The 24,360-nt window shown below is 42.1% G+C and overlaps 1 protein-coding gene across 12 annotated transcripts in view; it reads left to right on the top strand.

The window, feature by feature from the left end:
• The window catches only part of APBB2 (amyloid beta precursor protein binding family B member 2), a 369,643-nt gene that overhangs the window by 119,723 nt on the left and 225,560 nt on the right, over window positions 1-24,360 (top strand). For 11 of the 12 annotated variants that reach the window (XM_032334144.1, XM_032334145.1, XM_032334149.1 and 8 more), the window contains one exon: window positions 23,882-23,997. The exons of the other annotated variant lie outside the window; for it this stretch is intronic. In XM_032334144.1, the coding sequence (XP_032190035.1) occupies window positions 23,952-23,997 (46 nt within the window). In that variant the 5' untranslated portion in view covers window positions 23,882-23,951. Of the gene's footprint in view, window positions 1-23,881; window positions 23,998-24,360 lie in introns of those variants that run through there. 12 annotated transcript variants of the gene reach the window in all.

Genomic DNA, 24,360 nt, shown 5'->3' with positions numbered 1-24,360 from the left:
CCATTAAGGGAAAAGAGGAAGTCAGGGTCTGTAACGAGGTCTTGGCCTCGGTGGGCTGTGAGTTCAGGTGTGCTGGAAATTGAGCCCTTGGTAGCTCCTTATCTTCTTATTCCCAGGGGCCACTGCTTCCCCTGAGGGGAAGAGAAATGGCAGCATGGGTCTCAAACGTTGCTGGCCGGGAAGGCAGGCAGGAGCCGGTCTCTGTCCCAGAGTTTACGTTCTTTCATCCACGGGAAGCGGCACCAAGACTTGTGACACTATTCTCCTTTGAGGTTTTCTATTTGAGGTAGCTGGAAGAGCAAGCAAGTTGGATAAAAATACCCTTTAGACCCAGTCCTGTCCTTGTGGTTTTCGCCTGCTTAGCTTTGCACTTTAAAGTGAAGTTAACTTGGCCTGTCCATTCTTGTCAGGGAGAAGCTTGGGTTATCAGTAAATGCCAGATTGGAAATCCCTTTCCGGGGTTACCTGTCCCCCACTCTAGGGCTCCTGAAAAAAAAACAAAAACAAAACAAAAACAGAAAAAGCTTCAGCCTACTGTAAGCTGGTAAGCCCTTAAGACGTGGATGTCTTGGGTGCCTGGGTGGCTCAGTGGGTTAAGCCGCTGCCTTTGGCTCAGGTCATGATCTCAGGGTCCTGGGATCGAGTCCCGCATCGGGCTCTCTGTTCAGCAGGGAGCCTGCTTCCCTCTCTCTCTCTCTCTCTGCCTGCCTCTCTGACTACTTGTGATTTCTCTCTGTCAAATAAATAAATAAAATCTTTAAAAAAAAAAAAAAGACTTGGATGTCTTGGTAGGGAAAATAAAATTGGATTGCACACCTTTCCCTTTTCCTGGTGAACTAATTGTTGTTTTGCTGCATTTAAAAGCAGATGTTAAACTCCTCCTTTGATGTTCACCAGCAGACAGACTCCGGTTGTGTATGAGAGCTCTTGATGCATGTCTGTTGTTTGAATGAAGATCAGCTTTGGCAAATTAGATTTTGATGGTTACATTTTGATCTGGAGCCACGGAACGGAAGGGCAATTTATTCTTGCGTTCAGTACACATTTCTCAGGTTCCGGCTGGGCCCCCTGACGCAAATTGTTTTCCAGATTTCACAAATGCCACAGAAACCTTGCCAACTCGATGGTGCTCTCTCTCTGTTGAATAGATAAGAAAAATAAGGCTTATAGAATGATTAGGACTATTGTCTGTGTAAGAAAAATAAAGCCCAGGGAATGATTAGAAATCTCTCGCCGGGTCGTACTGCTGTTAAGTGGCTAGGAGTTTGACCTGGGGATTAGGGCTGAGCTCAAAGCTGTTACCCCAGAGACGCTGTTTCTTAAGAGGAGAGAGATCATCTGTGGAGCAAAAATGTTGAGCTGAAATCAGGAAAAATCTAGTTAACCACGAGCCCCTCCTCATTTACTCAGGAGATATTTATCGAGTGATTGTTTTGTGCTAGACACTCTGCAGGGTGCTCAAAATTGACTGGGAGGCAAGACAAAATCTGATTGTCACCAGCTTGATGGAGGAAATAGGGGTGCGGTAGTAGTGTTTGCTCCCTCAAAAGCAGTGTCTTGGCTAGGAGAGGTTTGGTGAGGTTTCTTAAGATGTAGAAATTTTGGCACCCAATAAAAATAGTTTATTATTCTTTTCCATCCGTATGTTTACTAAATTACCTACAGATGAGCAGGGGGCTTCACGAGACTACTCTGCAATTGTACTCCTTGCTTGAGCTGCTTAAGATGTGCAGAAGTGGAGGTTGGAGAAATAGTTACTGGGTTTTCAACGAAGTGTTGCAAACAAAAATGGGAACAGTTCCCTGGCAAGGACTCTGTCTAATCCGGCTTTGGAGTCCCCATTTTAGGCAGGAGGTACTTAGCTCAGTACCTGGGATGTAGGGAGTACCCGGTCACTCTGGTTGATGGGCTCAGTGATGGAAAGTAAAATAAGGAGGTGAAGGGATGGGAGTCTCACAGGAAGGGGGATAAGTTAAGGTGATATCAAGGGTGACAATAAAATAATCCAATAAGTAGGTCAAGAGAGCACATGACTTGTGCTGGACTTAAGCCACATGTACAAACTGTTTGAAGAGTCAAGGTGGGAGGAGCTATGTTTAGGGAATCTGGAAATGCCATTGGGTTTGGATGCTTGAGAAAGTGCATCCTTCTCCTCTATGCCCGCTTTCCCACCATGATGTGGATTTCAGTTTTTAAGACTTTAGGGTTTGGGGATGCCTGGGTGGCTCAGTCGGTTAAGCGGCTGCCTTCGGCTCAGGTCATGGTCCCAGGGTCCTGGGATCGAGTCCCACATCGGGCTCCTTGCTCAGGGAAGCCTGCTTCTCCCTCTGCCTGCTGCTCCCCCTGCTTGTGCTCTCTCTCTCTCTCTGACAAATAAATAAAATCTTAAAAAAAAAAAAAAAAGACTTTAGGGTTTTATTGTTGTTGTTGTTGTTGTTTAAGATTTTTTAAATTTATGTGGGAGAGAGAGTGTGAGTGCAAAAGGCAAGAGCAGGGAGAGGGCCAGAAGGAGAGGGAAAAGCAGATTCCCCACCAAGCAGGGGGCCTGATGCAAGACTCGATCCCAGGACCCTTGGATCATCACCTGAGCCAAAAGCAGATGCTCGACTGACTGAACCACCCAGGAGCTCTAAGACTTTAAGTCTGGTATTTGGTTCTTTAATAAATTGGGTGACCATATGTGTCTGTTTGCTGGGCAGCCCTAACTTTGCCTGTTTCCTGTTTACCATTTTCGAGAATGCCCCCTTTCCCTGTCAGGTGTCCTGGTGTGGGTGAGTAGTTAAATGGCCACCCTACTAAGGGAATTTGGTGACATTCTCTTTCTTTAAACAGAAATCTTATAGCATCCAGACTACCTTGATGAATTCACCTAATGTGGATGTAGTACCAGTAAAATGACCTGTTGGACTAGTGTCTGATCTCCAAATAGAAAGGACATCCAGTGAGTGGTAACTGAAAAGAATCAGATGTTGAGCAAAAATAAGCTGATTTTGACAAAATGAACTTTAATTACAACTAATGGCTGGCATAGCCATAAGAGAAAGGGCATTTAAAGGTTATCACGATGACGGGTAGTGTGTGGGGAATCCGGCATCATTGGAGAGAATCATGTCATCATCACTGGCTTTGATTCAGTGTCTCACTGTTTCCACGGCACTGCAATTTAATTCTGATCCATTTTCATTTGTTCTCTTGAGTAGAAAGCAAAAGAAATAATTTCTGAGAACAGAGGTTTTTGTCGGAGGTTTAAAGAAATGGCTGGAGGGGAAATTGTTAAATTCAGATTTTTCCCCCCTTAAATCTACTGTTAAATTTTGTCATTTGTTGAAAATGGTAGTAATATTTTAGTCCAATGAGGCATTTACCTAGGGACTCCCAAAGCTTTAATAGAACATGTGTTGGGGTTTTTCTCTTGATAAATAGGGCTACATTGGTTTTATAGTTCATGTACGTGGCTTTGAAGAAACAGACTAACTCCTTGTCACACGGCTATATGTAAGTTTTAGGGGTTCAGGTAGCGCTGGACAGTGATTGCAAGATGAGAGTTGGGTGGGGGATTGAAATCATACTGTGACCATTCTTTTCCATATTAATATTTTATGGGGCAGCGATGTATTTGCCTTCAAGGGCCATAGTTTTTTGTTCCCTGTAGTGTTATCTTTTAAAAAAAAAAAAAAACATTACTTATTTATTTATTTGTCAGAGAAATCACAAATAGGCAGAAGTAGTCAGAGAGACAGGCAAAGAGAGAGGGAGAAGCAGGCTCCCCGGGGAGCAGAGAACCCGATGTGGGGCTCAATGCCAGGATCCTGGGATCATGACCAGAGCCAAAGGCAGAGGCTCAACCCACTGAGCCACCCAGGCGCCGCCCTGTATTGTTATCTTTCGTAGGGGGTAGATTCCCCAAGTAGAGGATTATTCCTCTGTGGTTCTAAAACTCTGTTGTTTCCGAATAAAATTCAGACTCTGCCACTGACTATCTGTGGGTACGTTCTTTTTCTGAGCCTCAGTTTTCTAACCCTGTAAAATGGGAATAATGGTATTTATTGCTTAAAATTTATTAACAGGATGTTTATTCATTCCTGAATCTGAGATAAACTTTAAGCATGTAACACAAAGGTAACTTTCTCCCAGGCTGAGGAAGCAATAGCAGATACTGAGGACGGGGAGACGGGTGTTAACTGTCAGAAGGGTGAGACTCAAACTAGTTAGCGTCCAGCTTCTGGCCAATCAGAATGGATTCTGGACAGTTGTCATAGTGCTCAGCCATTGAATGAGTATTAGCCTTTATTGTTGGTATTGAGAAATCTGTGTTTAATTTGTGATGATTTGCAAGCAAACCCAATTGTGTCTTCTAGTTATAAATTAACGCCCCCTTCTCTGAGCTTCCATGATCAAGAAAGGATGCCATCTTCACTGGATGGTGAGCCTAGCATTCATGCCTGGATTCCTGTCTCAAAGGTTTCTGGTTTACATTGAGGACCTTGCTTATCATGGCTGCCAGCACCGTGGTAATCTTTGGAGACTCTGCTTTCCCATCTTCCACTCCCTTCCTTGTCTACTATTTATCTATAGCAGATGACAGTTGCATTTATGACACAAAACCCGGAGTGTCCCATAAAATTGGCAACCAGATAGAGCCGGCCTAGACGCAGCCTTCCCAGCTTCCTACCAGGCCACCTTTCTTTGGAGACCACCACTTCTCACTGCCAGAAATGACTGTCAGCACATTGGAATGCGTGGTCTGGGCGTCTGAGAGAAGGAGGCTCTGGAAGAGGGAGCACCGCCATTTTCTTTCTCCCAAGTCTTTCTTGCTCATTCCCATTTCTCATCTCAGGTTCTGCCCCTTCCCCGGATAATCGACTTTGGGAAGTCTCCTTTGCACAGTGCAGACATAAACCCCTTTCCCAAGGGATGGGATGGTAATCGCCAGCTATCTGGAAGTCCAGCATCATTTAGAAGCTTCCATGTATCCTGGGAGGCTCCCTTCCCAGAGTAGGGATGAGGTGATTTCCACATACTGATCTAGTTAAGAGCTGTCAAGAAATTATTTCGTGCTTCCCTCATAGGTGTTAGAATGGCTTTTCTGAAAAGAGATAACAGGTATTGGGGAGATTATGTAGAAATTGGGTCCTTTTGCATCGTCGGTGGGAATGTCAATTGCTGTAAATGTAGAGGTGCAGCCATTATGGAGAACAGTATGGAGGTCCCTCCAAAAATTAAAAATAGAAATACCACATGATCAAGTAATTCCATTTGTGGGTCTGTATTCGAGGAAATGAAATCACTGTCTAGAAGAGATATCTGCACCCCCATGTTCAGTGTATTATTTACAGTAGCCAAGACAGAGAAGCAACCCAGGTGCCTGTCAGATAGATAGAGAAACCATGGCATATATACCCGATGAGATATTATTAAGCTGTAAGAAAGAAGGAAATTCTGCCATTTACGGCAATTTCCCTTGAGGGCATTATGGGTGGACCTTGAGGACATTATGCTAAGTGAAGTAAGTCAGACAGAGAAAGGCGAATACTATATGATGTTACTTCTATTTGGAATCTAACCCCTCCCCAAACTTACAGGAGCAGAGGTCAGATATGATGATTGCCTGAGGTGAGGGTGGGGGAAATGGGGAAAGGTGGTCAAAGCTGGTACTTCCACCTATGAGACAAGTAAGTTCCGGGGATGTAATGTACAGTTTGAGGACTGTACCCAATAGTACTGTATATTATGTTCGAAAGTTGTTAAGGTAATAGATCTTACAAGTTCCCATTGCAAGAAAAAAATGTGTAACTGTGTGGTGGATGGATGGATGGGTGGATGGATAATTAAACTTACTGTGGTGATCATTTTGGAATATCAAAGTGTGATATCAAAATGTAATATCAAAATTTGATACCTTTTGGAAGTATCAAATCATTACATTGTTCATCTTAGACTAATACCAAGTTATATGTCAATTATATCTCAGTGAAATGACGGAGGGATTGTTTTGCATAGAAACCTTTTCTGCCAGCAGACTCAGGTGTACTTCCACTCAAACACAGGAGTTTCATTAGGGAAAATGGAGAAACACTGGAAACGTGCATTCCAGTCCTGGTTTTGGCACCTGCTAGTTATGTGACCTTGAGGTACATAGCCATCTCTTCCTGGGGTACTCCTTTTCTTATCCATACAATAATTTTCATATGATTTTTAAGGTCCTTGTCAACCAGAAATTCTCTGAATCTATAATAACTCCTTAAAGTATGGAGTATACTTTTTGAGCAGATTCAAACCGTCGGTGTCTGATGATGGTAGTTCCATTCTCACCACTGCTCTGGTTTGTGACTATTGCTGTTTCCTGGAGGCCCAGGCATCTGTTTGCTGGAGAAGGCCATTCCTCCCATCATTTTGACATGATACTATCTGCTTGGTGTGCTTTTGTTGTTGTTGTTGTTAGAAGATTTATTTATTTATTTGAGAGAGATTATTTGGGAGAGAGAGAGAGAGCAGGCACCTGTGGGTGGAAAAGCAACAGGAGGGGAAGAGAGAGAGTCCTTTAAGCAGACTCCCTGCTGAGCATGAAGCCACACTTGGGACTGGATTCCAGGACCCTGAGATCATGACCTGAGCCCTGGTCAAGAGTTAGCTGCTCAACCACCTGAGCCACCCAGGCGCCTCTCTCTTGGTGTGCTTTTAAGTGCAGTGAGTGGCAGGCTTGTTTTCTGATAGGACAGACTTCCCAAGTTTCCCCTGTGATTGCCTCATTCAAACAGTCATGACTTTGGTCCATTGTCAGCCTATATATTGGTGATGATGCCATCCTGTTTTATTTTTTTCATTTTAAAACACGTACTTCCCCCTCCCTCTAAGTTTTTATTTTTATTTTTTTAAAGCTTTTATTTATTTATTTTTTTGACAGAGAGAGAAATCACAAGTAGGCAGAGAGAGGCAGGCAAAGAGAGGGGGAAGCAGGCTTCCCGCTGAGCAAAGAGCCTGATGCCGGGCTTGATCCAGGACCCTGAGATCATGACCCAAGCCGAAGGCAGAGGCTTAACCGACTGAGCCACGCAGGCGCCCCTCCCCCAAGTTTTTATTTAAGTACCATTTAGTTAATATACAGTGTAATATTAGTTTCAGGTGTAGAATTTAGTGATTCATCACTTACCTACAACACCCAGTGCTAATCACAAGTGCCCTCCTTAATACCCACCACCTATATAAACCCACCCTCCTGACCCCCCTTCCCTGTCTAGTAACCCAATGCCACTCTTTTTTAAATGTTGGATCCTCTCTGTGTCTAAACAGTAGCTTCCCGTTTACAGTCTTCATGGGGCGCCTGGGTGGCTCAGTGGGTTAAGCCGCTGCCTTTGGCTCAGGTCATGATCCCAGGGTCCTGGGATAGAGCCCCGCATCAGGCTCTCTGCTCAGCAGGGAGCCTGCTTCGTCTCTCTCTCTCTCTCTCTCTGCCTGCCTCTCTGCCTGCTTGTCATCTCTCTCTGTCAAATAAATAGATAAATAAAATCTTAAAAAAAAAACCATTTACAGTCTTTAATTATAAGTGTTTGTGGGTAACTTGGAGTGATTCACCCTTAAAGTTTATTAAAAGAGAGAAGATGTGCAGATTTTCTATTGCTGCAAAAATGTTGCTGAGGTTTTGATAAGGATTGCTTTGAATTTGTGTATTACTCCGGGTCGTATTGACATCTTGACAATTTCAGGTCTTCTAGTCCATGATCACAGGATGTCTTTCAATTTGACTGTTCTTTAATTTCTTTTAACTACATTTCGTAGTTCTCAGTGGATAGAGCTTTTGCCTTGGTTAAGTTTATTCTTAAGTATTTTATTCTTTTTGACGCTATTCTAAATAGAAACATTTTTGTTGTTGTTGTTGTTTGTTTTTTTATTTATTTGACAGAGATCACAAGTAGGCAGAGAGGCAGGCAGAGAGAGAGAGAGGAGGAAGCAGGCTCCCTGATGAGCGGAGAGCCCAATGCAGGGCTTGATCCCAGGACCCTGAGATCATAACCTGAGCTGAAGGCAGAGGCTTTAACCCACTGAGCCACCCAGGCGCCCCCTCTAAATAGAATTGTTGTCTTAATTTCCATTTTGGTTGTTTATTGTTAGTGTATAGAAACACAAATGGTTTTTGCATGTTGATTTTATACCTTTGCTGAATTTGTTTATTAGTTTGAATTATTTCTTGTAGAATTTAAAGGGTCTTCTACATCTGTGATGGATTTTCAGGTCATCTGCGAATGGAGATATTTTTATTAATTCCTTTTCAGTTTGGATGCTTTTTATTTCTTTTTCTTGCCTAATTGCTCTGGTTAGGACTGCCAGTACCCTGTTGAACAGAAGTGGCAAGAGCAGGCATCCTTGTGATCTTCAGGGAAAATCTTTCAGCCTTCTATGATTAAAATGATTTGTTTTATTAGTATTGGATTTTAATTTTCCTCTGTTGTAGGCCTTCATATTTGTCATTTTTAATAGTTCCATCATCTGTCAAGTGGCTGGCCATGCTAGAATAGCACATTACCCAATTTTTTGAAAATTCAGAATGTCATTTTCCCTATTATGAGTAATGCTTCAATAAATACCTCTTTTGCATATTTTTAAATATTAATTTCTATGATTTTCTTAATGAGATGGAGCTTTTTGGAAGCCTCCTCAACCATTTTGTTGACAAGAATCAATCTCGGTATTCAGATAAATCACCAAATAGCTCCTCCTGTAGCACCGTTCATTTATCATTTTTCATCCTCAACAATACAGTGGATTGTTATGTGTTCAGTAGGTGCCAAGAGCAAAGCGTGAGAAGTTCAGTAGGGCTACCCCTCTAACCTCTAATATTTCAGAGTCCAGTAGGAGACTCAGACTAGTCAAAATTAAATACTGCCAAGTAATCTTGGCAAGATACGGCAAAATCCCTTAACTGCATGAAATTGACTTTGACGGCATTGTTGACTGGTATCCTTTATGATAGAAGAGGTGTAGACATATCCATGTCACATAAGATTTTTAAAAAAATGTGTCTAATAGGCTTAATGATCTGGCAGAATATGGCCCCATATCCAACCTCTCTTCCTTGAAGTCTAAATCTTTCTGGGAGGACTCTGATTCAGTCAGTGTATATTCACAGCTCCATGTGCTGTGTTGCTCGAATATGCAAAGCCCCCAGTGGCCCGTGTCTCACGTGTTTCCACACCTGGTGCACATTGCTGTGTTTGCAGTAAGTGTCGAAGTGTCGGTGGTTCATTTGACATGCTTTCAGTTACTTTTTTCCACCACTGGATCCTTGCCATAGAACTTCATTAGTTATCAGTGTCCCTTCTATGATATTGGTGAAATCAGTGCTATTTTAATTACATCTTGTTGTATTTGCTTATTAAAAAAAATCCAGAGTAAGAAGATATTTGTGAGATTATATAATCCAATAGAGAATCTTAGTGTAAACGTATAAAACTTGCTACTTACAATGGTTGGAACTAGAACCTACACAAATCAGAATAAAACCCTTCTGTGTGAATTTCTGGATGATCTCTTAAGCCATTGCAGAGGGAGGAAAAACAAAGAGATCTTTCTATATACCTAAGCGGTAGATCAGGCTTTGGATACAATGACTCTGTCTTAGAAATAGCCTTTTTTGATTCCACCATTTTGAGGTTCATTAGCTAGCTATGAATTTGCCTCCTTTACACTTGTGCATAAAAAAACTGGCCCTTATTTTAAAATTTCTTAAAAAGGTAGTCTTGGAAACAGCTCTTGAGACTGATTTCTTGTTTTTTTTTTTTTTTTCTCCCTTTTTCTCTTTTCATTTCTGAAACCTAAACAGCCGAATTGTGCCTCGTTCTCTACAGAGCCGTGGTGATTAGATTGCGTATTTACTTTGATACACAATACTGCTGTGTGGAATCACTGTCCATTGTGATCCCCAGATGAAACAAGGCGGGGTGGCTGTGGATCTGGGACTGACAGAGATAAATTTATCTCAGCTTTTCAAAACACTGTGTGAGCACAGTATAATTCACTTGGACAACTGTGGAATGAAACTCTTGTTTTAGAGGCCATTAGATTTTTCATGGAAACTGACTGCACAGAGGTATATGGTAAAGATGGTTTGGCACAAGATAGAGTTGGAGGTAGCATTTTTATCACCACTGAAATACAATTAATTTCTCCCAAGGCGATTTATAGCCTGACTTCTGTGACTGAGGGATGGATCCCTTGGCAAGTCTGTATGAAATAAGGCCCCAGGCAGGGAAATTATATGCACACGTCAGGCTTTGTGTTTATTTCATAAGCCTTCTTCTCAGGGTATGTATAACCTTGTTCTGTACAACTAACAAAAACCATAGTTGTGCTGTATCTTGACTTCAACTGTCGCTCTCCTTGGTCATGAAAGACTTCCTCAGTTTCCAGAAACAATAGCTACCACTGAGTGAAGCTTGCTTTCTTTGCCATCCCTGTTTCTATTAATGTCGTGACTGCATTTGACTCTTTTATGGGGCCCTTTTGGTCACATCAACAGTTTGTTCTAAGCTATCTATCTTAACTTCTAGCTTCGTCTGCAAAATTTGTGTGGTTAGCCTGAGACATATGCAGATAAATTGCTTAGGGTTCAGCTCTCCGCGATTCAGAACTAAAAATGCTACTGTACGCTCAGCTGATGGATGTGACTTTTCCCCAATATTGATGGTTCCACAGTTGAACATAAACCTTTGGGTGCCTTGGTTCACATTTTCATATTCACGTGCAGTTCTTGACCACTGCTTTTCAAACAGCCTCATCTCTCAGAGAACTCTGGTTCAAGCAGAAAGGAACAGAAAATTGTTCTTCCTCACCCACTGCTCTTCTGCCCACTCAGAACAATAAGAATGGTGAGTGTGAGTCTTTCGCCGGTTGTAAATAGTGGCAACTCCCAGTGCAGAAATGGATTACATTCTCACGGCTGGTTATAAAGTCGGTTCATGGTTTTGAACGAGGAATGACTTTTCTAAAGTGAGAAAACAATTCGAAGGATTGATGAGCCTGGGTCACCTGGGTGGCTCAGTTGGTTGGGCATCTGCGTGCGGCTCAGGTCATTATCCCAGGGTCCTGGGATCAAGTCCCGTGTTGGACTCCTTGCTCATTGGGAAGCTGCTTCTCCCTCTGTCTGCTATTCCCTCTGCTTGTGTTCTCTCTCTGACAAATAAATAAATAAAATCTAAAAAAAAAAAAAAAAAAAAAAGAATGGATGAGCCTGTTGAAACTTCTCTAACTCACAACATTCCAGCAGCATTGTTCTTTTTGTACCTTACAACCTAACCTTCCCCCATGTTTCCCCATGGAAAAATGTCCTTGGTTCAGCTTTCATATCTTGTGGAGGGAGCATAAAAATTTCATTCTTACCTTCAGTAGACAACTATCTCTTCCTGATTCTCCTAGGTCAGGAGATCAGGCAGGGTTTCTTAGAAGTGATGGAGACTGGCTGAATGATTTCAGCAGAGAAGGAATTTATTGAGAGGATATTGGGTAGTTTCTGGAACTGCTGGAAGTTGGGAAAAAAAGAGAGGAGCAAAACTATACATCCAGATTCATCGCCAAGGTCATATGATATGATTAGTTCTATGCAGGGTTGGATGGACCCTATCACTGGACACAAGACTATTCTGGCTCACACTGACCACAACGAATGGGACCAGACTCTTGCTACCAACGCTGTTATCTCAGCCTTTGCTACTTGGGGTACTGGATATTGTTGCGGTTTTCCCTACCTACTGTGATTTCCTTCTGTTCCTGCCTCTTTGGGTCTCCAGCTCTAGATCTAGGGTTGGCCAAGGCTACATCGTGTATCCATGCCTTAGGTGCAAGGGAGTCTGGGAAGGTGAGTGTCCAGCCATTTTTGCCTTTATGTTGAAAAGTATGGCTCTCATAAGTGCTCACATGATGAGGAAATCCCCAGATATAGGGAGGGGGTACAGATGCTGGATATTCTCCATCCTGAACCCCTCAATAAAGACAAATCTTCACTGTAAGAAGCCATAGTAGGAGCTCTGGAAGAAGGGGAGTGGTCAACACATTTACAGCTGCAGTTAATGAACTAGGTGATGACGAAGATGGCTGATTCTTCCTTGTGCACTGGTGTCCTGGGACCCTTTCATTATGTGCTAATTAAAGCTTAACGAGTTAGGCATATTTGACCTTTCTCAGTGCATTTCTTTTTCTTTTTTCTTTTTTTTTTTTTTTTTAAGATTTTATTTATTTATTTGACAGAGATCACAAGTAGGCAGAGAGGCAGGCAGAGAGAGAGAGAGGAGGAAGGAGGCTCCCCGCTGAGTAGAGAGCCCGATTCGGGGCTTGATCCCAGGACCCTGAGATCATGACCTGAGCTCAAGGCAGAGGCTTTTCACTCACCAAGCCACCCAGGCACCCCTCTCAGCACATTTCTTTCTACTTAAAGATAAAATGCATTAAGTTGTGAATTTTAACAATTTGATTAACTAGGAGAAATAGATTTAGATTTATCTGTTAACATATATAGAATGAAATTTCCCATTATCAGTTTGTCTTGTTTGCATATTTATTGATTAATTTCTACCATTTAAAAAATGTATTTTTTATTTGCAGTAATATGTATATAGCTTATAAATTCCTGCTTGCTTATTTGGAGTGTCATTTTCTACCTCTGAGAGGCAATTACTTTACATTCAACTAGCTCTTTTTCTTTTATTTACTTCCATATGGCTAATTAAAATGTTTATATTAGTATTTCTTAAATTTTTTTTTCCCCAGTTTTACACATTAAACATTGAATTCCTATGAAGGAAGTTAAGGAGTTAGCTCTGTTTTATTTTCTCTCCCTGAAATACCTGCCCTTTCACGCTCCAGGACAGCTGTATCTCAATTTGTTTTCACTGTAAATATTTTTCACAGCTAAGTTATGCAGTGTACTATGATTTTATTTCCTTCCTTGTGCAGCATACTAAAATTTGTCTCTCTTTTTTTTGTTTTTTAAAGATTTTTATTTATTTGACAGAGAGAGATCACAAATAGGCAGAGAGGCAAGCAGAGAGAGAGAGAGAGAGATTGAGAGAGGAGGAAGCAGGGTCCCCGCCTAGCAGAAAGCCCGATGCCGGACTCAATCCCAGGACCCTGAGATCATGACCTGAGCTGAAGGCAGAGGCTTAACCCACTGAGCCACCCAGGCGCCTCTCTTTTTTTTCATTCACTTATTCATCACCAAATTCTCTTTTTCTCTTTCTTTCAAGATTTTACTTATTTATTAGAGAGAGCGAGCAAGCGCACACGCGCGTGAATGAGTGGCGGGGAGGGGCAGGCAGGAGGCGAGGCAGGGTCCCCCAATGAGCAAGGAGCCTAATGTGGGGCTCCATCCCAGGGCCCTGAGATCATCACCTGAGCCGGAGTCCGATAGTTAACCGACTGAGCGACCCAGGTGCCCCATCCCCAAATTCTCAAATAAGGTCAAACACAATGGTTCGTCTCTTGGATCTGGGGTGTGTGTGTGTGTGTGTGTGTGTGTGTGTGTGTGTGTGTGTTTGCATATGTGACATTTCTTCAGAGCCTTCTGCTTGCCTGCTCCATTCTGAACTATTTACTCTTGAGGCCTTATGCACAGCTGTTGACCTGGAATTTTCCTTCACTATCATGTTGGCAATTCTTGATTGACCTAGATGGGTGGCATCTCTCTTGGTTTTCTCTCTCTTCTGAGGAGACACATCGCCCAGTTGCTTCTTGAGAAAGAGTGTGTATAATGTATTTTTTCTTTTTTTTGAGATCTGGCATGTGTGAAAATATCACTTAGTCTCTCCTCACATATGATTGATATAGAACTTCAAAGTTGGAAATTATTTTCCCTGAAAGTTTTGGAGGCCTCGTTCCATTTTCTTTCACTTCCAATTTTATTATTGAATTGTTGGATACTTTTTTGATTCTGGTTACTTTATATGTGACTTTTTTGAGAGACTGGGGGTAGTTTCTAGAGTCTTTTTTTTTTTTTTTTTAAATCTTTGAATGTTCTGCAATTCCATGATAATGTTCCTTGCTCTATAACTTTTTTCATTCACTGTGAAGATTTTTGTGTGTTGAGGGGGTGGAGGATAATTTTCTTCCCTTTGGTTTTTGTATTCTTTCTTTTCTGGAACTCTTCTTTGTCAAATGCTGGAACTTTTGTATTTTTCCTTCAGTTTATTGTTAAAAAAACTTTCTGACCTCTGTTCTTAACATCTTTTTCTTTTACTCTTGGGAAACAATTACGTTTATTATCTTTTAACTATTCAATGGATTTTTTATGCCTGTGATCATAATATTAATTTTTAAGAATTCCTTCTTGCTCTTTCAGTATTTTCTGTTTTTATAGCATCCTATTCTTTTTTGCTTTATGGATGTAATATCTTTTACCCCTTGCAGTTCATAATGTATAAATGAAGTTTTTTCTTCTGCTTCCAGCATTGACTCTGTTTCCTTTTAAAGTTGCTCTTGTCACATTAGGCTCTTCATCACGTGTCTGGTGGTGGCTTGCTGTCCATGTGATGTATGTGGAGACCCTGAAAACTGATTGGAAACTCTGCGTGAGCAGGTTGACAAGCTCTCTCTCTTGTCAGCTGGAGGCCTTACTACGGGGTGACTCTTTCTTTCAGAAACTCCCTCTTTCCATAGTTTGAGTAACTGTAGATCCCTTTTCTTGGGCTGGTTAGTTTCTTCAGAAAATTCTTCTCATCGCCTATGTGGCCACCTCTGTAGGAGCCCAGCAAAAGAACGGGCTCTGAGTCTCTCTGTTCAGAGTGTACTCTTTCCACTCAGTCCTCTCTTTCCAGGTGATGCCTCCACCTCTGTCGCTGTTCCTTGTGTCCCCGGGGCCAGACCTTCTTAAGTGTAACCTTAGTAGGCCGCAAGCCTCAGAGGGAAGGAGAGACAGCTGGCACGTTTCATGGCTGAGGAAGGACCTGGAAGTTTACTCCTTTAAACATCTCACAAGCAGTCCTCTGGTTTTCAGTGGCACCCCCACACTGCCCTCTCCTTCCAGCCTGCACTATTGAGGTCACTGTGCTTGAATTTATACTTTTCTGACATTCTGTGCCCTACATTGGTTTGCTTGCTTCTGATAGTTCAGTCTGTAGGCGTTTAAGTTTTGTCCGTCCCTGCATTGAAAATTTCCTCATCATTGGCCAGATTTCTATTTTCCAAATATTTTTCCATTAATTTTCTCCTCTTCCATTCTCTTGTCCCTTTGTGAGTTTATCTCTGCGCCTGGCCTAGTTCATTTGTGGGTTTCGGAGGGAATGGAGGTAAGCATGTGATTGTAATCTACCACATACAATGAAAATCCTTATTAATGGACTTTTGAGATTTGGCCTTTCAATTCGGATTCAGGGTTGTCTGGTCCGTTGAAGAAACGTTTATTTGGTTACTCCAGAATGGATTCCATTTACTGTGCTTTCCAGTGTCATTCAAAAATTATTACTGACACTGTCAAAATGAAGTGGGTGTCACCCTTTCCTGATTTGAGTACATAATAGGAAAAAAGGTTGATTATCTCTAAGGTATAGATTCCAAGTGTGATCTTAAACCCAGTAGCAAGAAGAGCATACTATTTCCAACATTACAAAGAAATGACCTCCATTCCCTAGATTTTTCATGGCTTTAATCCCCCTTGGGTCAATCTTTCTTAGATTTCCTACTAGTTTGACTTGAGTTGTATCCAAGGTGGAAAAACTTTCTTTTCTGTGTGGACCCAGTTGCATTGTATGGGATACTCTGAGTTTCTATGAGTTATCTCTATAAATTCTATAGAAAAATATCAGACCGTGATATCTTCTCCACTTCTAGGATAAAATCACTCAGAGTATCTCATGTAAAATGTGGAAAGGTCTATAACATGCCAAAGCTTACATTATTGAACGTGCTCTTTCTCATTACCATAGCACGATCAGGACCATATATGATTTCTCTTTCAACCTTTCCCTTAAATATTTTTTAGTACTCCGATTTTAACAGTAAGCTGATTTTTTTTTTACAGTATTTAATATATTATTAAGGTACAGCAAGGATTACTATAAAATTATTATGGGTCTTAGTTAACCATTATAAAACAAAGAGAAAGCCAATTCCCATTTTAAAGGTTTTGTGTCGTGCAGGATTTGAATGAATATAGAGGAAATCTGATCAAATTCCTAATCTAGAATCTGTTTTTAGAAAAATAATGTTTACCTTCCCATGGTAGAATTAATATTTTTCTGTTTCAGACACCTCATGTTCTTTGTTGGTAAATCAAGATTATGAGTATGTAGAGGTTCAGAAAGGAAACTTGTCTATTGGAATGTTCTTGTTTTCATCATGATAGGTAAAGAGCGCCAGGCATCTGTTTTGTGCTAAAGTTTACTACAAGTGTCACTGCTTTTAAGGCTGGAAATACTTCTGCCCTTAAAACCAAAAATAGATGCTCTTTCTCATTATCATAACTCGAAAGATCATATATATATTTTTAAAGATTTATTTATTTATTTGAGAGAGAGAGTGCGGGCGCACGTACACACATGAGAAAGGAGAGGGTCAGAGTGAGAAGCAGACTCCCTGCTGGGCAGGGAAGCCGGCTGTGGGACTCGATCCAGGGACTCCAGGATCATGACCTGAGCTGAAGGCAGTTGCTTAACCAACTGAGCCACCCAGGTGCCAGGATCATCTTTTTTAATGAGATGGGCGCATCCATTGTGGTTTGCACAGATTTAAGGATCAGGTTACTTCATGTGGCGCTTGGAGAACAAATAGCTCCGATAAAGTAGATGATGGAAATTTTACTGAAAGCTGAAACAAGAACTTTGTTCTTTCTATTTCTGTAGTTTTTTTCACCTCTTTCTTTTATTTTTCATTTATTATTTTCAATGATTCCTAAAGGGATTCACCTGTCTTATTTTAAGATGTTGGTACATTTATGCATTCCTCACTGTATTATCACTTCAAAAGATCTTCACCAGGGGAGGAAAAAAAAATTATTTGCAAGGAGAAGTGGAGGTGTAGATAGTCTACGTTGCGTTAGAGAACTCAGCAAAGTATTGTGTATTAATGTGTTGGCAGTTGGGAGGATAAAAATTGCTTCTTTGCTGATTTTAGAAAGTTCTGCCTGTGTTTTGGAAAGTGGGGCAAGGAAGACGAAGGAGAGGCAGGTAGAAGTAATTGAAGGGAAATGAGGTAACGTAAATGAAAGTGCTTCGTAAACTTCCACATAACACGTTACCGTTGTTGCAGACCTCAACTTAAAGTGTAAAAAAAGATCCGCAAAGATTGAAAAAAGAAAAATGAGGAAAAGAGAAGAACTAACTTGAATAAGAAAAAGTTAAGGAAGAAACAAATTGAGGTCATAATGGGGAAGTTTTACTTTCTAGTTGTTTTTATTATTTTTTTAATCTGAAAATTCAGTAGTACTTATGCTTCTTATTTAAGCCATTAAGTTAAAAACATTTTATAAAGCAAAAGGAAAGTTCTGTTGAAAATAATTTGGGGAAGGAATCTTATCATGTGAGTTGGCAAGATTTGGGTGAAAAGCACGAGGTGGATGGCTTTCTCAGCTCTAAATAAAGATCCTTGTGTCATAGGGGCTTATGTGCGGTGTTCCTACTTAATTAAGGTTTAACTGACATTTGTTCATATCATCTGAGCCATACATTTGTTCTCATTCATGCCTTCGCATGGTGTAGGTATCGTTAACCCATTTTAGAGATGAAGCATGGAAGTCTAATTGACTTACCCCCAACCACCTACCTCCTCAATGGCAAAGTGTTCACTCATCCAAGTTTTGAGTTTATTCCCACATCTTCACATACTTCCCATCATAGCAATTGACTCCGTGCTATTTCTGTACATTTGTCTTATTGGATTTCTCTAAAGGAAATCCTTGTTAAATAACAGTAGTCAACTTACAGATTATCACCCCCAAGGCACGTTTTAGGCCTGGCTGTATTTGTACCAGATGACTTCAAATGAGCCCTCCTATTTGAATTCTGGAAGAATCAAGGCATAAACAAAAAAGACATCTCAGTTGCCCACATATGGGTTCAGAGTCTGTGCACTGTGCCCTTCAGACCTTATCTGGACTTTGGCATCTTTAACTTTAGTTCTCTTATACTTTTACATTTTATTTGGTTTCCAAAACTATAGTGGACTTGGGAAAGGGAAAGGTTTGTACTCTGACCGCAGTGAGACTTAACTCTTGAGGCAAAGGCAAGGAGATAATCAAACTGTGAAAAGTAGAGAAAAGATCTCCTTAAGTAGTGGCCTCGGAATGGAAGAGCAAACAGCCCTCTGCACCTTGAAAGCTTGTCTTGCCATCGGCCCTTATAGGCAGGTCTAGTTCGGTTCCCAGCCCTGCGCACTTAAAGCCTATCTTCCATCCGGTCCCTCTGCTCCATTGATTTCTCTTCCACTAGGATCCTGACTTGGCTTGGCTCTAGACCCAGATCTGTAACTTGGAGTTCACCTAAGCTCTTCAGAGTGTTTTTATACCCGTGCTTTCCTGCTGTTTGAACCTCAGCAATCTCGGAGTGTTCTGTTGCTTTGGTAGGAACTCCACCTCTGGTCACGGGGGGTAGAAACTCAACTTCTGCCTATTTTCTGCCAGACCAGCTCCTTTACCTCAGTGGTCCCCCTTCCAACACACCAAGATAACTGGTAGTCATATTGATGATCCCATGCCACCCAAGATTAACTATATTCTGAACGCTGTGAGAAGGCATTACATTTTAGAAAGAAAAAGAAAATTTGATCCAGTATGGTTGAAATTAAACCCGTTTTATTACTTAGATGGGTATTCCTTCAACTCTTAGAAAATCTTGATCACTCTCAGTATCTTCTTACTCCTTGAGGTTTCCAAAAAGCAGAAATTACATAGTATTAAATTGCAATGGCATAGTGAGGCAGAGAATTATAATTGAGCAAGTTATAGAATAAATTATTTTTGAAGAGCATAACCAGTTTTTTAGTAGCTTGTACCAGCTTTCATATCAAAAAATGGTTCATTAAGCAAAGTCTGTCTTTCTTTCTTTCTTTCTTTCTTTTTTTTTTAGTGTTTTGTTTACAAATTTGTCTTTTAGGTCGAAAGCAGCAAATACCTACATAGAGATATTGAGACATCATAAAATAGTTCAAAAGGGAGCTAGTAAAGCGAGTGGGTGTTGCCATGAAATGTTTATCTTGGAGAGAATTCTTGGCATTTTTGCCTCACATCAGCATAATAAGAATTTGTTGGAGAGGAGGGAAGCATTAGTGTATTTGATGAGGATTAATGTCCTTATAGAGTGTTTGTGTTGGTGAATATGTTATGGAGGTTACCATAAATATAGTCATTAAAAATTGCACACTAAACATTTTGTGGACTGGCATAAATATCCCTTTCGTCCCCCTTCATGGCCTGCCTTCAAGGGACTATTGCATTGTTCGTCTTGGTATCTTAGTGTTCTTAATCGAACACAGGAAAAAGTATGGTAGTCTTGAAGATTTCTTTCTCTCTTGGGGTATTGCTGATCAGATAGGCAGAAACAGATCTGATGTTTTCAGGACAGTTTTTATTTTTTAACTGTACAGAAAAGTGTCACCTAATACCTACTAAAAAAACAAACAAACAAACAAACAAAAACCCCAAAAAACCAAAACAGAAAACGGCAACAACCCACTCGTCCTCACTTTGGGGAAATTTTATCATTAAAGTTATTTCCAGACAGTACCGCAGTGTGCTGCTGGGTAATGTGTAAAAATGTGTTCAGTAGGATCGGTGATACCTCGCAGCTTATGTGCCGGAAAAGAAGTGAAATGACGAATAATATAAATATATATTAGGACGAAAACAGAAACCCGTAACGAGTGAATTTTCTGAATTTCCGAGGAAGCCAGACCTGATTATCTCCTCCCTCTCTGTGGCCCCGGTGGGTTGAAGCTGAGCAGGTTGCCGTGTAAATGAGCATCTGGGAGGAGGGGTGCCATGCTGTGAGGGTAATGACGCCCTGTCCTTCACAGAGAGGAGAACAAAGCAGGCAGACAGATGTAAAGTGGGCAATTTCTATTCTGTTGTATGCCCGGGAATGTTCGCACTCACCTATTTTCCCATGTAGGAGGCATCCTGGTTTTCATAATTCCATTAATTCTGAATCCTCTTACTTAACACACAATATATACTTATTGAGTTCATAAAGATTTTCCTTTGTGAGGCGGAAAGTAAATGTAGTTGAGTGTGATGTGCAGCTTGGCTTTGAGTCAGTTAGGTTGGGAAAGGAAGGAATAGATTATTTGTATTCTCGCCATTTAATTGGCCTCCTTACCTTGTGGTTGTGAGGACTCTTCCCTTTGGTATTGGTTTGTTGATTGATTCTGTATTTATCGACTGCTTGCTGTGCCCCTGTGCGCTGCGGATACAAGAAGGGATGGCCCAGTGGGTAGGTGGTTCTCCCATGGCTTTGGAAACATCTCCCTCTTGGCCGCCATCAACGATGGTGACATGTCTATCTAGAGTTCTGAAATTCTGCTCTGTCCCCAAGATGGCCCAGGCATGTTCCTGGTAACAGGACAGACAGACTGTGGAGTAACCTCACAACTTTTGAGATCACCAAATCTGCCTGGAGAACAGAAAATCTCCTTTCCTAGGTGTTTTCCTTTGCAGTAGACTTTCTAATGAATCTTGCTGTTTTGTGCTTATTGGAATGCTTTCCAAGAACTAAGTCACTTCACTCACTTGTGGATTTGCCAGAACCCGAGGTGGAAGAAGGGGCAGGATCCCAAGGGGGATGAAAGTGCTGCTGTCTGAAAAGGCATGATGCTGGGTCATCCCAGGGCAGGGGGTACTGCCGGCTCCAATCCCCTCTCCTGGCCTTTACTTTCAGCTTTTGGATTCTTCCTTTTCATTAAGTTCATCATGCTGCAAGGGGTCTTTGAATTGAAACATCTTAAGAAGCCCTGTGAGATGGTGGGGAGTGGTTTCACTTAATAAAATAGAACTTGCATAAACCTTTGGAACGGTTGGCACCACAAACCAAAGTTCACTTTAAGAAGAACGTTCTTCTGAATGTTTTACTTACAAGATGTTTTCTGTTACTACAAAGTTCTGCTATAGGGGAGATCACCTCCCAAGCCCCCCTCACTCCCTTGATAGGCACTGGTGCCTATGTTTACTTACTTTAAAACAGAGTTGGTCTGTTTCAGTTTGGGAGGGAAGCAGATGTGAGAAACCAAGGTTTTCAGGATCTAGGTTGTCAAACCACATACCAGTCAGCCGGCGCTCGGTGATGAGCCTTGCCTGCTCTTTTATCTACTATATCACTGTCGTTTTCGCCCGTGACCTCCAACATCCCAATGCTCTTACCTACAGACTGGTTCTGGCTGGATTTGTCTCTATTCTGCTAATTCTGGTGTTCCTCTAATACCAGAGGGTTGTGGATTTCCCTTCTGGCTCCGGTTCAGCCCCTTCATCTGTACTCCCGACCCTCTCCCCGACCCCCATAGGGATCTTACTCTGTCTTTCCCTCCTCTCTCTGCACTCTCAGCCTTTCTCTCTTTCCTGACTCCTCAGCTCATGGATACAGACTTCCCTCGGCCTCTTACCCCTCCCAGCAACCGTCCGTTCTCTCTCCTCTTCTCTTCCGCTCGCTCTCGTCTCGGCGGCCACCGTGTCACTGAAACTACACTCCGACAGGGTGACCGTTGACTGCTTATGTGGCAAATCCAAAGGTATGTTTTTCATTTCTTGTCTTTATTCATCTCACTGTGTCCCGTGGTACCTCTCCGCCTTTCTTCTTCGGTCTTCTTCCTTTGCCCATTCTATGCTTGTTCCCGTTCTCCGGGGCCTGCTTCTCAGCCCCCATCCTGTCTGCTTGATCTACCCACTTCCCTTTGGGGCTGTCACCCACTAACCTAATTTCTGCTCTCTCTGCATAACAATCACATAGATGCCTTTACATTTTGCTCAGGGTTCTTCTCCAAGCTTCACACTCAAGAATATGTGGGTGTCCCCACCCGAATGTTCTACACCTCAGTCTGTAATGCCCCAAACGGAACCCCTTGTCTTCCTTATGAAACTTGTTCGTCCTTCTGTATTCTATGCTCAGCCCTCACTCCCACCGCCTGTGTGTAGTTAATTACCAAGTTATTCTGCTCTTAGTGTCTGGATGTTTCCCAAGTAGTAATTCTCTTCTCCCCCTCTTCCCCGGTTTGCTCATGTCCACCTTCTTATCCCAAACAAGCAAACTGGCTTAGCTGGCCTCCTGGCCTCCACTCTGCCCTCTTTGAATCCATCAAAAGAGAGGAATGCATCTAAAACCCAGTTTGCCCCATCGGTGGCTCTCTGCCTCCAGAATAAAGTCAGAGTCCTTGAGCGTGTGGACAGGGGAGGATCTGGCTCCAGGCTTCTTTCCTGGTCTCACCCTAGAGAGGCCAGCACCACTGACTTACGCTGTGCAGTTTCTTACGTCTGCCTTTTCCATCGTCTTGTCTCCCATTCCCAGCCTGGCTAAGTGCCACCCCGTCTGAGGACCCACGAGGCAATCCGTTTACTTGGAAGCTTTCCCTACCTTCTCCCTTTCTGGGCTGGGTGCCTCACCCATGTCATTGCATCCATCCCTCTGTCCTTGGGGATATGTTGTGGGTATCTCTTGGCCCCACTGGACTTCACTTTGCTTAACGATGAAGGCAGCATCTCATTCCTGTCTGTAACTCCCGTGCCTGGCACAGGGCTTGGCGTCTAGGAGGTGTTCAGTGTATGTTTTTAATTTTTATTTATTTATTTAAAAATATTTTTATTTATTTATTTGAGAGAGAGAGAGAGAGAATTAGAGAGAGTGAGCATGAGAGGGGGAAGGTCAGAGGGAAAAGCAGACCCCCCGCCGAGCAGAGAGCCCGTGCGGACTCTTACCGGAACTCCAGAATCATGACCTGAGCTGAAGGCAGTACATCAACCAACTGAGCTACCCAGGTGCCCCCAGTGTATGTTTTTTAAATGAGAAACTAATAATGACAGCAAATAGATGTGATGTCTGCAAAAATGATCAGAAGTAAGCTATGCGTAATTGTTGCCTTGAGGGGGAGCATGAATTTGGGGGGGACTTCTGGGGATCTGATAACGTTCCAGTTTTGATCTGGTGCATTCAGTTTAGGAAAATTCATTGAGCTCTTCCCTTAGGGTATGTGTACTTCTCTATATTTATGTTACACGTTGATGGAAAGTTGTTTTATTTACTAATTTTTTAAAAAGATTTTATTTATTTATTTGACAGAGATCACAAGTAGGCAAAGAGACAGGCAGAGAGAGAGAGGAGGAAGCAGGTTCCCTGCTGAGCAGAGAGCCCGATGAGGGGCTCCATCCCAGGACCCTGAGATCATGACCTGAGCTGAAGGCAGAGGCTTTAACCCACTGAGCCACCCAGGCGCCACTTACTTATTTTTTAATAATCCGATGTCTTATCTACCCAATACAGAAATTTTCTTTTTTTTTTTTTTCTTTCAAGCTTTTTACAGGCTATTAGTTCAGACGTCACAGCAAGGAGCCAAGCTGGAGCTGCTCCTAGACTTTAGGGAGGAGGGAGATGAGCACCAACAAAAACGTGGTTGGGATTGCTGGGTCTTCTGAAGAGGGCCAATGTGGGCCGACCCCCACGGATAGGCTTGCAGGGACCTGTGTTTCCCTCACACTTGCTACAGGGGCCACATGCTAATCATCAGCAAGCTCTGTGCCTGCCCACAGTGACACGGTGACTTCGCCTCGCATGGGACTATGAATAATTCATAAATGTGGTTATCTGGAAATTTGTGGTCAGCATTAGCATTTTAATGAAAAAAAATGTAGTCATTATCCTAAATCTCTGCTTTGTTTCTACTTTTTTTTTTCCCCCCCTTTTTTGGTCTCCTCCCCTCTCCCCCACCCCAGCAAACCATCTCCGTCTTTCCTGAGTACTTGGAAACCGCCAAGGGCCCTGCTAATGTCCTGACCGGTCACTATGGGCAGACGGTACCCGGAGGCTCCCTGTCACCCAGGCAGCTCATGTACGTATGGGATTGGATCTCCCTTTCTTCCCCCTTTTAACTTTCATTGTAGAATATTGCAGAACGCTCACTGTAGAATATTACAGAAGGTCTGTAAGATTGAAACGAGAGTGTTTAGAAACGAGGGAGGATGGATTGCTCTAGGGGACATGTTTAATATCGAAGGATGAGAAATGTTCCTGAAGTTTGGGTTTTTCTAATCCAGTGGCCAGAGAAGGCCAGATGCATATATGAGCAATCTCCGTTTTCTCTTTGAGTGCATCTGTTCATAGTCAGGATTCGTGGTTTTTTTTAAAGCTTTCCTCTTTTGCATCACGGTCTATAACATTTGAAACAATAGCGATGCCATAAAGGAAGATCATT

This window comes from Mustela erminea, chromosome 2 (genome assembly GCF_009829155.1).
Source record: "Mustela erminea isolate mMusErm1 chromosome 2, mMusErm1.Pri, whole genome shotgun sequence".
Taxonomy (NCBI): Eukaryota; Metazoa; Chordata; class Mammalia; order Carnivora; family Mustelidae; genus Mustela; species Mustela erminea.
Note: the sequence above shows the minus strand (reverse complement) of the source record. Positions and strands in the feature narration are given on the sequence as shown.